Below are 15,892 nucleotides of genomic sequence, written 5' to 3'. Positions count from 1 at the left end.
TGAGAAAGGGGGTGAGATGAACAGGAGGTCTTGGGTGGCTTCTCTTTAGTTTCCACATATTTCCTGTATTTCCATGTAGGGCTATAGTTAGGGGCCAGCTATCCTTCCTGGAGATGTTTCAAGAGTATTGGTTAGAAATCCAGGGACAGAACATTCATGTAGTTCCACGACTCCCCAGTGGTTGTGCAACAGCAGCCTCCTGGTGTCATGGGTGCGCTCAGATGTTCATCTGGGCATCACTGGAGTTTCCGCAGGCATGTGGGATCTGATTCCCTCCCTTTCAGGGCTTACTGCATAGTGGTCACCCAGTATTACAGGAGTGAATTCAAGTCACTGAATAGTTTACTTACATGCTTTGTGCCAAGACCTGTGGAGAGAATAGAGTAGCAGGATGTAATCCTAAGGGGCAGTCATAAATATACATGGTCTGTCCTTGACCAAAATTATGTCATCTGGCACATTACTGTTAGTAGGAAAGCAAGCCTCCCCACTTAAGAACTTTCTGAGGGCTCTGCTCACCCCAGTTTATTAACTGAATGTTACTTTTGTCCAATGAATAAATCAGCTGGCCTGGGAGGTGGTGAGCTCACTCTTGGAGTTTGGTGCAAACTGTACGAGGCCCACCATGTGGGCAGTACTGTCTCAGGGGATCCTCCAGGGTCCCAGGGGGTGGGCGCAACACCCTAGGTGGAGGGTGGAAAGGCCGTCTTCCACAACTAACATTACGTGTAAATGCACATAGGCAAATTTTCTTTTAAGGTTTTATTTAATTATTGTTAGAGAGATGGGAAGGGTGGGAGAAAGAGAGGGAGAGAAACATTGATGTGTGAGAGATACATTGACTGGTTGCCTCATACTCCCTCAGGTGGGGACCTGGCCCGCAACCCAAGCATGTGCCCTGACTTGGGAATCAAGCCAGCGACCCATTGGTTCGAAGGCTGGCACTCAGTCCACTGGACCACACCAGCCAGGGTACAAGTCTTTAAGGTGATAATCTAAGTAGCCCATTTACAGTCATCCTACTTCTGGACGTCATAAGTTCCAGGACGCTTGTGGGACTGAAGCACTCAGATATGAGTTGAATATGTACTAGCCACTGAGGTTACAACTTGCCAGTATTGGAAACAGTGAAAAGAAGAGGGTGTGGGGGTTGGGATGGCAGTGGACTCCATGCTTGTTCAGAAGTCGGGTGAGGACATTAATGACCCCAGTGATGCTGCTGGGCAGTGATATGGGGAAAGATACAATTGCAACAGGTGGATGCTGACATGGGAATAACTACACTTGTTTCACCCTGAGAGGGGCTGAATGGGAAATGGCTGGTATGCTTGCTTGTTCTTTTGTTTGTTCACTGGTGTTCGGCAAGTGTTCTGGGAGGGGCTTCTGCACATGAAACCTGTGCTAGTCTGTGAGCCCCTCAGGAACCACGGTCACAGGTGAGATGTTGGGGACATCAGTGAGGACAGGTCTTGGTGTTGGGGCCATAATAGGCAGGAACAGGTGTGGTGGAAGCACCACACTCAGACCAGGGAGGCTTTCCTGGAAGGTGACATCACTACCTATTTTGGTGTGTGGCTAGGAAACCAACAGCTGTTGCCATTGTTGTGGGGAGTTTTTATAGAGGAAAAGAAAACACACACACTTGCCTTTCAGGGCAGAACATGAGACAGGGTTTTGTTCAACAAAAGCAGTTGGATGCACTTGTGTGTTGTGGACACTGCTACCAAGGCATCAAAGTGTGGGGTGGGCCCAGGCATGAGAGCCTGGGGAAAGTTGGGGGGAGAGGTGGGGAGGCAGGCCTGGGACCAAAAACAAGTAAGAATGACCGGGACAGGGAGGAAGCGCTGCCTCCTTGTTAACCGTCTACTTCTTGAAGGCAGGGACCTGGTCTTCCTCATACCTGCCCCCACCAACCTAACCTTTACACAGTCCCTCATCCCATCAGTGTCCCCATTGGCTGACATGATTCCATGAAGGAAATCCACATGGCAACCTGTGCTGACCTCACACTAGAGGCTCCAAGGCAGAACCCAAACTCTCTGGGGGGAGTAAAGCACTTTAGTTCCTTAGTTTCTTGAATGAATATATAGAGCAGATGCTGGGCTCTAGCTAAATAGTTCCTTTCATCCATAGGATTAAAGACTAACAATAGTGGAATGATGGAAAAGGTTCAAAGTTCTTTCACCTTTTTATTTTTGTTTTTAATGGAATGGCCACTTCTTGTATGCCTGCCTTATGCATGTGAGTTCAGACCCCAGTTTAATAGGGAATGCCAACCACTGTTTACTTGTCTCAGAAGTATTGAATAAGAAGGGATAATTACATTTCATTGCTATATGTTTTCTTTTCAAGGCCATCAGTAGTCATGAGAATGTATGAGTCACTAGACAGCCCAAAGTGTCTCCTAAGAAAAGCAAATTACCTGAAATTCAATAGTCTCCACCCCAAGACCTGGCTGTAAGTCCTTGCACTGTTCATTCAGTGAAGTAAAAACTAGTCTTGGGTCTTCTCGTCTGCTATGTGAATGTCCTCTTGTGATCCAGAGAGTTGAAACATACCTGAGATTTGTTTTACTCAGGTGAGACGTGCAGACATGGAAATGATTGTTAGGAAGGAAGAAATGTACATGCACAGGTTCCTAGGAGCAACAGGCACGGCACACCTTTTAGAGCCACGTGGGGAAGGACCAGAGTTGATCAGGAAGCAGGAGGAGGAGGGAAGAGTGAGGTGCAGAGTCTTTTTACCAGAGTTTTCCCTGGAAGGAGAGGAGAGGTATGTGGAGTCAGCTTAGGGTTGGACAATTTGAATAGTTTTGGCAGGCTCTGGGCAATGGGAGTCGTTCTACTTGTCTAGTACCTGGCCCTGGGATGATTTAGGGCAGAGGGAATATTGGCCTGGAGTGTGAGAGTTTGGTTAGGATTGCTTGGTTTATATATCAAAGGAATGCTTGCAGTGGGTCCTTTGCTCTCTGTAGGAAATACTAGCTCTAGGAGAGAAAGTCTAGGGTCAAGGCCCCAAATGCCAGAGCATCAAAAGAACAGAAAATATAGTCAATATAACCAGCGATATCATTTCTAGGAAATTTTATTAAAAATATGCTAATCCATTTCCCTAGTCCAATTACTCTCCCATTCCATTTAGTGACTTTTTCTGTCATATTATAATTTAAAATAGCAGTCCCATTCTCATATGAACATGCTTTTTAATTTTCCTATCTCTTTAAAAAATATATTGATTTGAGAGAGAGAAAGAGAAACATCGGTTTGTTGTTGACACTTATTTATACATTCATTGGTTGATTCTTGAATGTGCTCAGGCCAGGGATTGAACCCTCAATCTTGGCATATGGAGACAATGCTCAAACCAACTAAGTAAGCCGGCCACAGCTCAATTTTCCCATCTTAAAACTAGCCTCTTGATTGCTTAGGCCCTTCCAGAAGCTGCCCTGTTTCTGTCCCCATCTTTACAGCAGAGTTCATTAAAAGTTTCCAAAACTCACATCTCTAATTCCTTTCCTCCCATTCTCTCTTGAACCTTTTTCAGGCAAGATTGTATCCCCACCACATCAGCGCTAATGTCACCTTCCTCTGGGTTCCTGATGACCTTCCCATTGCCAAATCCAAAGGCCAACTTTCAGTACTTGTTGATTTGAAACCATCTGTGACCCTTATTCCTTTTTTCTCCTCCATTATTTCATTACAAAAATCCAAAAACAGAAAAGTTGAAAAATTATAACGCGCACACCCATACACCTCACGCCCGCAGTGAAACATTTTGCACTGCTATCATTTCCACAGCCCAGGTTCTTCTCATCCTGCCAGGCTGACTTCTCCCTGAGGGCTGAGCCTTGAGGCCCTTTTCAGCATGGTTGCCTATTGCACTTTTTTTTTTTTTTTACATTTTGTACAAACAGTATCTCTCTAGTTTTTCTTTTTTTGTTTCAGATGATAGGAAGTATGATACACCTGAGCCTACAAAGAACAACTTTAGAGCACATTCCATGGCCCCAAACACCAACACGTGGGATGCAGGTTGGTGGAATTGCATTCCAGGCTGCCCTGTAATATTCTTTCATCATAGCACTGCATAGCCTGAGCCCAGTGGTCAGCACTTGGGTTCTGAAACTAAGACAACTCTCCTGTTGGGCTGTGTAGTTGGCAGGTGCTGCTATACTGAGTCAGGAAGCAAAATAAAGGGCTTCCACCCTGGACAGGAGGCAGACGAAAAAGGGGAGTCCCCAATATATGGGAATTCAGATTACGCTTGTTCACACAGGCTGTGCAAGCTTGCCCTGGTGATTTTAAAAATTAGGAATGCTAGTTTTTTTAATCCTCACTTGAGGATATGTTTTTATTGATTTGAGAGAAAGAGAGAGAGAAACATCAATAGGAGAGAGAAACGTCAATCAGTTGCCTCCTGTACTTGCCCTGACCTGGAATCAAACCCTCAACATTTTGGTGTATGGGACGATGCTCCCACCAGCTGAGCCATCTGGCCAGGGCAAGAATGCTTTTTTTTTTTTTTTTTAATTTTAATTGTTGTTCAAGTACAGTTTTCCGCCCTTTATTTACCCCCATCCAAGCCCATCCCCACAGCCCTCCCCACCTCCCTTCCGTCTCCACCGGCCCCCTTGTTACTGTCCTTGTGTCCTTTATACTAGTCCCTTCAAACCCTTCCCCCTTTCCCCTGAAATTCCCTCCCCATCTCCCCTCTGGTCACTGTCAGCCTGTTCTCAATTTCAGTGTCTTTGGGTATATTTTGCTAGTTTGTTTTAGAATGCTTTTTTTTAAAAATGGAATTTCTGATTTTATCTCTGACTCCTCTTTGGAATAACAGTATAATTCACTGACAGGCACCTCTAAAACAAAATTTGGTGAGAATTTTTTCTTTTCTTTTTAGTGATGGTTCCGCGTAGACCTGCTCTTGTTCAAGTCATTACAATCGCATGTATGGCCTTAAGCATTGCCCTGGTGTGTGGGGCTGCTGTTTCCTATATAATGTAGTAAGTCTGTGTTAAATAACATTGCCGTCCTTAAATAAGACACAAATTAGCTAGGTTATTATTTAATGATGAGGGTGATGATCATAATTCTTTAAAAAGTGTTTATTGATTTTAGAGAGCGAGGAAGTGAGAAAGAGATAGAGAGAGAGAAACATTAATGTAAGAGAGAAACATTGATTAGTTGCCTCCCATATGCTCCCTGACCAGGGATTGAACCTGGAACCTAGGTATGTGCCCTGACCAGGAATTGAACCCCCAACCTTTCGGTGTACAGGATGATGATTTAAACAACTGACTCACACTGACAGGGCATGATTATAGTTCTTATGATCACTAAATTATTATAACCTTTATACATTTCCAGATCAGTGTTTTGCAGAATATAGCCTGTACTCATATTGGGACATGATATACATTTTTAAAAAAGAAAAGAAAAAGAGAGATAGAACAGAATATGATTTAGAAAAATAGAATATATTAGAAAGCATTACATACATTAAAGGAAATGACATTTAAAACTTTTAAAAGATATTTATTTATTTTTAGAGAGAGAAGAAGGGAAGGAGAAAGACAGGGAGAGGGACATCAATGTGTGGTTGCCTCTTGCATGCCCCCCACTGGGGGCCCGTCCCACAACCCAGGCATGTGTCCAGACTGGAAATCGAACCGGTAACCCTTTGGTTTGCAGGCCAGCACTCAGTCCACTGAGACACACCAGTCAGGGCGGAAATGATGATTTTTAAAGTTGTCAGACAGATTTGTGGTTGTGAAGTAAAACACACTTCTTACTGAGGATCATGGTCAAAAATCTTTGAAAGCCATTGCATGAAATGCTAGTATTTCCCCAGAACGTGGTATCTGGAAAGAATCTTAATAGTGCAAAGCAGAAAAGAGTGATTGACCATTGTTTTTTTCATTGGAAACTTGTTATTATCAATGAAGGCTGGGGCAACAGCAGTATTTGAGGAAGATGTACCGCATTACTTGCTCTATTTGAATTCAGTATATTGCCATGAGGGGATATTTTTTAAGGTAGGCATTTTAGGACCACTGTGAAGTATGTCAAATGAAGACAGGCTGAGATTAAAGGTAAAATTGAAGACATTTTGCTGATGAAAGAGTGTAACCATCACAAAAACATCATGCTTGATTCTGGGTTATCTAATGTGATCCCTTGTGACTCAATTTATATAACTGTAATTTCAGTTTCTTTTATTAATATAGACAAAGATAGTAACAGATATCAAGTTTTCTAAGAGAACTCACTAAAACGTATCCTCGTGGAGTTTCAACATCCAATTAAGTTACTGAGCTGGTGTGTTTGAGTTACACCCAGTGCCCCACGCTGTTTTAGAGCCTGAGGCATAGTGAAAATATGAGCCCCAAAGTACATGTTTTCATGGAATTTTTAGTGGTTGATTTTTCTTAGAAGTACATTTTTAAATTTTTTATTTATTGATTTTTTTAGGCTTCCTCCAACTTTTTTTAAAAAATTGATTTGAGCCCTGACTGGTGTAGCTCAGTGGATTGAGCCTGTGAACCAAAGGGTCACGGTTGGATTTTCAGTTAGGGCACATGCCTGGGTTGCAGACCAAGTTCCCTGTAGTAGAGCACAGAAGAGGCAACGATACACTGATGTTTCTCTCCCTTTCTTTCTCCCTCCCTTCCCCTCTAAAAATAAATTAACAAAATCTTGAAAAAAGAAAAAATTGATTTGAGAGAGAGAGACATCAATTTGTTGTTATACTTATTTCTGCATTTATTGGTTGCTTTTTGTATGTATTCTAGCCAGAGATAGAACCTGCAACCTTGGTGTATCAGGACGATGATCTGGCCAACTGAACTAACTGGCCTAGGCCTGCTAGGCCAGGTCAAAGTTGCTTTTTCAGTCAAAAGGTCACATGATTAAGATATGATGATACATCATGAAAATTGTGCTCCTAAATTCATCTGTGTTATTCTCCAGTCGACTGGTACAGACTGAGGAGAGGCAACAACTTGCATTGCTTTATAAAAATATCAAGATACCATTATTAAGAGATGAAGAGAAGCACAGCGGCCAAGAAGAGTCCAGTTACCTATTTGCAAAGAAAGAAAAGAACCTGGCAAAGTTCATTAATTCAGGTAGATACTCGACCAGTTTATCTTGTCAGATCCAAAGTCACATGAAAGTGAGCTGGCACTGATGGTTTGGATTTTAAAGGCAAAATTAAGTGGGAGTTAATGGAACTTGAAGAAAGAAAGATAAATATTTCAGCCACACCTACAGAAATGACCTGTTCTCATCATGTTGTGTAGAGTGGTAAATAACTGTATGGTTGCTTGGTTCCCTTTGCAGAGATGTTCCAAGAGTTGACAACAGAGTTCAGGAATAAACTTTTTCCCAAACAAGACATTTTTTTTAAACATACTTATTAACGTGACATTATTCCTAAGTTTAGAACACAGACAAGCAGATGTCCCACTGGTCCCTTGTGCCTCAATCTGTTGTGAAAACTGATCCAAGCCCACAAAACAAGAGGTCACTATCCCAGGTTCAAAGACTCCTGTCTGAGATATGCTTGCCATGCCTGCAAACTATTGTGAGGAGAGGGACGCACATATGTTTGTATAAGCCTGATTTTGTAGTTCTGACATTCTTGGATACTTGCTTTAAAAGTCTGTAGAGCATTCAGTGTCTAATTCGATCTTTTAAAAATTTTTTAAAAAATATTTTATTTATTTTTAGACAGATGGACAAGGAGGATGAGAAGGAGAGAAACACCATTGTGTGGTTGCCTTTTGTATGCCCCTGCACTGGGGACCTGGCCCACAACCCAGGCATGTGCCCTGGCTGAGAATCAAACCGGCAACCCTTTGGTTCCCAGGCCGGTGCTCAGTTTACTCAGCCACAGCAGCCAGGGATAATTCAGTCTTATTAATCATACCCTGCGTGAAGCTCCTCCGTAACAACCCCAGACACAAATGTCAGAGAGAGGCTGGTGGGCCAACGGGAGAAATAACTGATACTTCCTGAGTCAGACAGCCCTTAGGGTTTAACCTTTAGAAAAGAATTTTTTCAGTGTCTTTTCATGATCGAATTATAACTTTTCTACCTTTTTTTTTTTCTTGCAGATTTTATTTACTTGTTTTTAGACAGAGTGGAAGGCAGGGAGAAAGAGAGGGAGAGAATCAGTGTGGTTGATTCTCTTGTGCACCCCCTACTGGGGACCTGGCCCACAACTCAGGCATGTGCCCGGACCAGAAATCAAGCTGGTGACCCTTTTAGTTCACAGGCAGGTGCTCAATCCACTGAGCCACACCAGCCAGGGCTACATTTTTTTGTGTGTGTGGGCATTTATAAGCTTGAATACAAACTCATAGACACAGATAACAGCATGGCGATTACCAGAGGGGAAGGGTGGTGGGGGGAGGTAGAAGAGGGTATGAGGGGATAAACGGTGATGGAAGGAGAGTTGACTTGGGCTGGTGAACACATAATACCATACACAGATCATGTATTACAGAACTGTATACCTGAAACCTATATCATTTTTATTAACCAATGTCACCCCAAGAAGTTCAATTAAAACAAAGCTTCAATACAGAAAATGGGACAATAATTAAAAAATTCAAATACAGAAAATAGGATAATTTAAAAATTCAAATTTTCACCATTCTTATCAGACCGGTAATACTCATTATGTCCTGAGAATTCCATTATTTGCATTTTTATTTTTCCATACTTTTCCCTCAGCTCTTTTTCTCCATTTATATTTCTCATTTATTTGTATCTAAATAACATTATGTCTGCCTTTTAGTTATTAGATTGAAAAGCAGACACTTCGAAAGGACAAGATTGAAGAGTAAACAACAGTTAGTAAACGTAATGAAATACTGAATGCTGTGCACCTTGCAAAAGTGGGAAATCTGTGAAAGCAAATGAAAGAGCTGCAGGACGTGCTTCCCAGTGTGGAGAAAATGATGGCAGGGATGTCAGACTGAGGACATACAAACCCTAAGGAAAGAATACTAGAAGTATGTAAGATAAAATAAACTCATGTGATATAGCAGTTCTTGTACCTTAGCTCTCATAGTTCATGAATAATTGTAATGTAATTGGGCAGAGAAAAATCCAACTTCGTAAGTGTGAAAGAGAGTTGTCAATGTTTCTTTCCTTGATCCTAACCAGAAATACAAGTAATTTTGGGGGGCAGTATCCCAGACTATACTGAGGAGCCAGTTGAATTAAACAGAACTTTCCTACTATCTGCCAATTCTTGTAGCTTGTTTCCATTTACATGAGAAGACTAAGAATGCCAACTCAGTACCAGAGTAAAGGTGCCCACCTCACCATTCCATTGCTAACAATTCTCAGAGCAGTTATATCCCAGGGTTCCAAATCAGGTGAAGGTCCAGGAAGTGGAGAAGTCAGGCTTCAGCATACCTCTGTGCCTTTGAAATCTATCAAAGTTTATGGCAAATCCATCTGGTCATTGGAAGGCAGTATTGTACATACTCCAAGGTTGGTATGGTGGAAATACACTACACAATGAATATGGATGCCAGCATGAGGAGACTGGATAGCTTTTTAATCAAGTATCAAGAAAAGAAGGAGAGGAAGAACATGAATCTTGTCATCCAATGATTGTTGGCATGAATTCAATGCCAACAGGAATTTCCAATTTGGGGTACAGTGAAGCAGGGACTTTATTCAATATAAAACAGTCCAAATATGATACAACACAGCTGTAGAACAGTTTTGGGGCCATCCAGCTGCTCTGTGGCTCAGTCCAGCAACATGTACTGAGGAGCCAGAGGGGAGCTGGCTTATGTGGACAGGAATCCCTGCCCTTGTCCCCGATTGGTCTGTCCTCTGGAGGATTCCAAATTCTCGCAGTTTGGCCCCAAAGTCACTGTCCTATTTAATCAGACTAGAGCTGCTCTGCATGGGCAGAACTGCACAGCTCTGATGGGGAAAGCATCAGTACTGTTAGTTGAAATAGGTTTCTAGAACTCCACTATAAGGGCTGGCTTAGGTGGCAGGAACACGGTGCGGGCAAGCAGTTCAGCACACGCTTCTCTTTGTAGTTTGTGTGAGAGGACCCTGTGAAGAAATGGCTGCTGAGCTCTTTAAAAAAAAAAAAATTAAGCCCAGTTATCGACCAGGAATTCATCCTAGTTGGTGTCTTCCCTCCCCTCCCCAGGGTTCACAGTCTTCACGTGCAGATGGACCTTAGCAAAATCACTGTGGTAGGCAGACTTCTAAGGTGATCCCCCAGATTTCCACCCCTTTATGTTAAAAGTTTATAATCCCCTCCCTTTGCAAATATGACGTTACTCTCTTGATTAGGCAAAGGTGGTAGGTTAGTTGCTCTCTTAATTGTTACAAACTAGAGAGCCATCTCCCTAGTGTTTAGGGACTGGCTTCATGCAGGGAAAGACCTTCATTAACCAACCCAGTGTGAATACTGAAGGCCTGGTCGCTGGCAGCAGTATGTGTATGTGTGTGTTTTCCCCAATTCTGCAGTATGTACAAAGTTTGTGCTAAATAGCTTGATTTTAGAGGGTACAAAACAATAGTCCTAAGTATTACAAATGACAAAACAAAATAATGACCTTTAAAAACTTGCTAATTCATACCCTGGTTGGTGTGGCTCAGTTGGTTGAACCTTGGTCAGTTGGATTCTCCATCAGGGAGCATGCTCACGGGGTTTGTGGGGTGGAGTCTCTACCTGGGCAGTGTTTCTCTCTCTACCTTCCTTTCTTCCTAAAAGCAATGGAAAAATGTCCTGGGATGAGGGTAAAAAAATAATAATAAAAACTTGACAATTCAAGAATCCCCCAAATTATCCCTAAATTATGCGATTGTGTCTTTTCACAGATATCACTAATACACTTTCTAAAAGTGAGATCTTCCTTTTTTCACTATCCAGTGATACCCAGAGGCAATTCTTCCACCATCTTCGAATCGCTACATAGTCATTACTAATAGTTTTCTAAAACAGTTTTTAAAGTGATGTTTAGCCCTGGCTGCTGGCTTAGTGGTTTGAGTGCTGGCCTATGAACCACAGGGCCACCAGTTTGATTCCCAGGTGGGGCAGGTGCCTGGGTTACAGGCCAGGTACCCCATACAGGGTGCACGAGGCAACCACACATTGATGTTTCTCTTCCTCTCTTTCTTCCTCCATTCCCCTCTGTCTAAAAATAAATAAATAAAATCATTTTAAACAAGTGAGGTATAGTTGACACATAACATTATATTGTTTTAGGTGTGTAACATTATTTGTATGCATTGTGAAGTGATCATAAATCTAGCTAGCATCTCTCACTTTACATAGTTACAAAAATTAAAGGCTTTCTATAATTTGCATTTTACAAGTGTTGTTGTAAGATAATTTCAATTCCTCATGCGCTAGAGTCCCTTTCCAGCAATGAGGTGCTGTCACGGTTTTGATATCAACGTATTCCTTCACGAGTGGACACATTTTGTGAATGAATACAGAATAGGTGCATTTGAATCTGAAAATCCTCGGGAGCATCTGACAGAGTATGTTTAGCCTCACAACTTCACAGACTCTGAAATAACATGTCTCCAAACACTTGAGTGGTTTGGTTGCAGACAATGCTCCCCAGAAATCTGAGTGCCGAACCTTTAAGAAGGAGCTAAGCCCCTTCTCTCTCCTGGGAGCTAGACTCTCCGGTTTCCAGTGTCCCTCGGGGTGGTGCATGTCCTTTTCCACCGGAGATTCGTGGAAGGCCGGTTAGCGCGGCCTGTGGATTTGGGAACTGCATTACCTAGATCGCTGCCAGACACTGGCGGCGATGCTGACCAATGAAAGTTCAGAAAATTTTCCTGAGCCTCCTAACATCGGTGGGCATGCAGGAGGCACTTCTGGACTCTCTGTGGTGGGCACTTTGTCTTCTCTCAGGGTCCGTTCACTGCATCACATGCTGCTCAGCCCTGCGTTTGGAGGCAACTTTTCGGGACAGAGAGCCTCCCAGGTGGTCCGTGCCAGCTCCGGAATGAGGACCCCCTCCCTGCCACTCCGCTAGGTTCCTCACACAGAGTGGGACGGCGGCCTCGCAGAGGCGCCGCTAAGGAGAGTGCACTTCCTCCTGGCCTTCCCCGCCTCATCTCGCGGAGCCTTGCAGCCCAGTCTGGTGTCTGGACCATGAGGCTCTCATGGGTGACACACTGTGTGACGGGGTGGGTGACGGGCTGAGGGGCCGCCCTCTGAATACGCAAAGGGGCTGCTGATCCCGGAGGATCCAGGACTCTGGGATTCTCCAGCCCTGGGGGAGCAGAGAGTGAGGCGGAGTGACAGCTGGGGTGGCAAGCTGGGCTTGTCTCTTTTTTTTTGGGGGGGGGGGATTGTCTCTTATTGTGAGGACTCTAGAAGCTAGGGGGATGGGGATTTGAACAAAAAGACGCATGATCTCAGTTAGGGTTTTCTAATGTCCCCAGAGGCCATTCAAAGGAAAAAACAGACTGGAGGGACTGCTGAGTTCACCGAGGCTCGGGGAGGTTGTTCTCTGTTCAGTTCACACCGGACTGTAAGAGACCACAGAAGTTAGACGGCCAGCAGAATTGACTGAGGTCACCGGGCTCCAGGGACAGCACGGGGAGGGTACAGGGAGGTGTGAGCAGGTGGAACCCCTCCAGGGACCCGCATTTTTCTAAGGCCTCTTCAGTACAGGTTTCCCTAGTGCTTATGGAACCACAGGGTGTCACAGACCCTCACTAACCCAGCTCCTCTCTTGTGTTCCTTGGATTGTGATTTCCTGGGATTTTGTTTAAAAGAGATTTTATTTACTTATTTTTCGAGAGGGGAAGGAAAAGAGAAGATGAGAGAAATTTCATTGGTTGCCTCTCACTTGTGCCCCGACCAGGGACTAGGCCTTCAATCTAGGCATGTGCTCTGACCAGGGATTGAACCTGCTGCTACCTTTTGCTTTGTGGGCTGACACCCAACCAATTGGACCACACTGGTCAGGGCTTTAAAAAAAAAAAAATACAGTTTTTCCTGTGATGGCATCAGAGCTCTTTATTCTTTATCTTGATTTAAAAAATATTTATAGATTTGAGAGAGAGGGGAAGGAAAAGAGAGACAGACATTGATTTGTTGTTCCACTTATTTGTGCATTCATTGGTTGATTCTTGCATGTGCCCTAACTAGGCCACTGTGTGAACCTAACTGGGGATCGAACTTGCAACCATGGCATATCAGAACAATAATCTAACCAACAGAACTACCTTACCAGGACAGTTTCCTGGGACTCTTAGTGCCATTTTTCCAGTTCTTGAGTTTGAGGACTATGGAGAAACCCCAAGCCCAGGGTGTTGAATCCATTTGTGTGGAGTGTATACTGAGGTGTTTCCATTATGGATGACCAATATAACAAGTGTGGAAAGTTAGCCAGATGTGCATGTGCTTCGAGAAAAAACTGGTCGTAGGGAGGAAGTGATATTATTCCGACCTTAACAGGCTTCTACTGGATGCTTGGTGGAGAACCCATTGTGGGCTTGAGGGAGAAGGAAGGCATATTAGCATGGAGTCTACTACCACCATCCAGGTGGAGTTAATGGACCAGAGACGTGGCTTAAGAAATGGACTGGAATCTGGCTCTGTGTGTGTGTTGTGGAGGTGGAGCTCCTCAATAGGGAGCTCCATCCAGCAGAGCTCTCCTGGCTGCTACCAAGACATGATCTGCTTGGGGAGAAAAGGCTGACCAATCTCAGAGGAGAAGGGCCTCAAGCCTCTTTCTCAATGAGCTTTTATTGAGTTTAGTTTGCATTGATATACATAGCATGCACGTAAGGTTTACAGATGATTACATTTCTGGGATCATGGGGGTTCTTTTCAGTCAGGGTTTGGTATACAGACCCTGTTTACAATTGGCTGTAAAACCTTGGGAAACAAACTCATTTTATGTTTGGACCCTTAACATTTAAATTGAGGGCATTCTTAGCAAAGCAGGTTTCAGATTTGATGCATTCTTTCTCAGGTGTGATTGGCCCATCCAGACCCTGGAACCACTCATTTTTGCACAGGGCTGCATCCCCCTTTGACATTGTTTCAGTCCTGAATCCGGTGGGGGAAACAAGTCAGTCAAGAGATTAGGAGACTTTTTACACACAGAATGAGAACTCAGGCTATGATAAAGGTGAGGGGTGAGGGTCTTTTGTCCTTCCTCCATAATTCCCTAAGTCCTTCCCTGATGGCCCCTTTGTGACTGTGCCTGTCTTAGGTTGTTTCTTCCTTGAGGAATCTTATCCATCATTTACTATCCAGCCATCCTCCAGAAGACAAGCAGAGTGAAGGAAAGAGGGCAGAGGTGGTACCCCTGCCAGGAGGCTAAGTTTTGTCTCCTTAGTAGCTTATGGTCCCAAGGTCCCCTAGCTGTGGGGCCTTTTCACCTGTCAGTGAGGTTACAGTTCATGAAATCAGGCAGGATGATTCCCAACAGCAGGTGAGTTTGTTGTTAATTGATTGTACAGAGAGAGAGGAAGGAGGACAGAGAAAAAGAGAGACAAAAGCATTGCTCTGTTGTTCCACTTGTATGTGTGTTCATTGGTTGATTCGTGTATGTATCCTGAACGGAGATCAAACCCACAGCCTTGGCATATCAGGAGTATGTGTTAACCAATTGAGCTACCCAGCCAGGGCTCAGATTTTTCTAGATCAGCGACTTTTACCTTTTTTCATGTCTTGGCACACATAAACTAATTACTAAAATTCTGTAGCATACCCAAAAATATGTTTCCCAGTTTGACAAAAAAAAAGAAAGGGTATAATTTTTATTCATTCACACTAGACAGCTATTGTTGTCTTGGCTGTTGTAATTTTTTTTTACTTTGACAATCTAAGGGAAAAGAGGTCAGTTATTGCATGTTTTAAAAATTCTTGCGGCACACTGGTCAAAAATCACTGCTAGATAGTTTAGGGAATGGGGACAGAAGTTTCTCCAGAGCCCACAGGGTGTCAGTTACTTCAGCTTAGAATTTGCATATAATAGAGGCACATCTTCAGGTGGCTGATTCTGAACCCTCACACACATATGGGTCCATGTGGCTAAGTCTGATGCAAGGCATATAGCAAGACCATCATAGAGTGGTTTGAGGCTGCTATTGCTAATGGGAACCATGGGAAGTTTCTGGTAATACTGGATCCTGTTCAAATTTGCTAAGAATGCTCTTAGAGGTGGATGCTCTCTACCAAGTTTTGCAGTTAAATCCTAAAATTAAGGGAAATAGATGTGCTATCCTGATGTCTGGTGAAACCAGGATACCCTCAGTTGGACCTGTTGTAAGTTTCTCTCCACACTCTGCTCTCAGAGATACAGTCTTGTAGCCTCACAGCTCTTGTTAACTGGGGAGCAGGCACAGTTCCTGCTGATCCCTTTGTAGTGGGTTTTGTTCCCTACCAAGCTGCAGAAATACTTAAACAAGTTGGTCACATCCTCCTGCAGGAATTGGGACATCTTATCCTCTCAGTCTCACAAACATGGCCTCTGGTTGTTCAGTCTTTTCTGGAGTGCAGCCTTCATGTGGCCTTGTGTGTTGTATGGTGTCCTCTCCCAGGCTGCAAGCATGTGAGGTTAGTAAAGATGTTAACTGCATCTGTCCAGCATCAGGTGGTGTGAGTGTGACCACACCTAGTGTGGGAATCACACCCTTACCAGTGTGAGGAGCTAATTGAAATACAAATGTTAGGCACAGAGATTGATTGTAGTGGCATGGGCATGTAGATAAGGGATCCGGAGATATGAGTGGTAGACATTATAAAGAGTGATGTGTGGTTGCACAGGTAGCATGTCTGGTTGTCTAGGACACTGAATTGAGAATAACGTGGTAGTGGCCATACCAGGGGGATTACCTGTAGATGGGGTACATCCTTCTGTGCTAGT

At 43.6% G+C, this 15,892-nt stretch overlaps 1 protein-coding gene across 1 annotated transcript; it reads left to right on the top strand.

Annotated features, from left to right (window-relative positions):
• Window positions 1-1,837: 1,837 nt before the first annotated feature.
• CUNH19orf18 (chromosome unknown C19orf18 homolog) lies at window positions 1,838-11,226 on the top strand. The gene is made up of 5 exons (XM_053672067.1): window positions 1,838-2,298; window positions 3,945-4,031; window positions 4,900-5,002; window positions 6,969-7,126; window positions 8,803-11,226. The coding sequence occupies exons 1-5, from the start codon at window positions 2,157-2,159 to the stop codon at window positions 8,880-8,882; spliced, it is 570 nt and encodes a 189-aa protein (XP_053528042.1). The 5' UTR covers window positions 1,838-2,156; the 3' UTR covers window positions 8,883-11,226.
• The last annotated feature ends 4,666 nt before the right edge of the window (window positions 11,227-15,892 follow it).

Source organism: Artibeus jamaicensis, unplaced genomic scaffold (assembly GCF_021234435.1).
Source record: "Artibeus jamaicensis isolate MK-2021 breed Jamaican fruit bat unplaced genomic scaffold, CSHL_Jam_final contig_723, whole genome shotgun sequence".
In the NCBI taxonomy this organism is placed as follows: domain Eukaryota; kingdom Metazoa; phylum Chordata; class Mammalia; order Chiroptera; family Phyllostomidae; genus Artibeus; species Artibeus jamaicensis.
The sequence above is the reverse complement of the archived record's forward strand: the minus strand, read 5'-3'. Positions and strand labels throughout refer to the sequence as shown.

Excerpts from the sequence above, each read along its gene's own strand:
- CUNH19orf18 (XM_053672067.1), top strand. The coding sequence starts at position 2,157 with ATGATGGAAAAGGTTCAAAGTTCTTTCACCTTTTTATTTTTGTTTTTA. Across the intron at positions 2,299-3,944 it reads ACTGTTTACTTGTCTCAGAA|ATGATAGGAAGTATGATACA; the intron begins GTATTGAATAAG and ends TTTTTGTTTCAG. Across the intron at positions 7,127-8,802 it reads GGCAAAGTTCATTAATTCAG|TTATTAGATTGAAAAGCAGA; the intron begins GTAGATACTCGA and ends TCTGCCTTTTAG.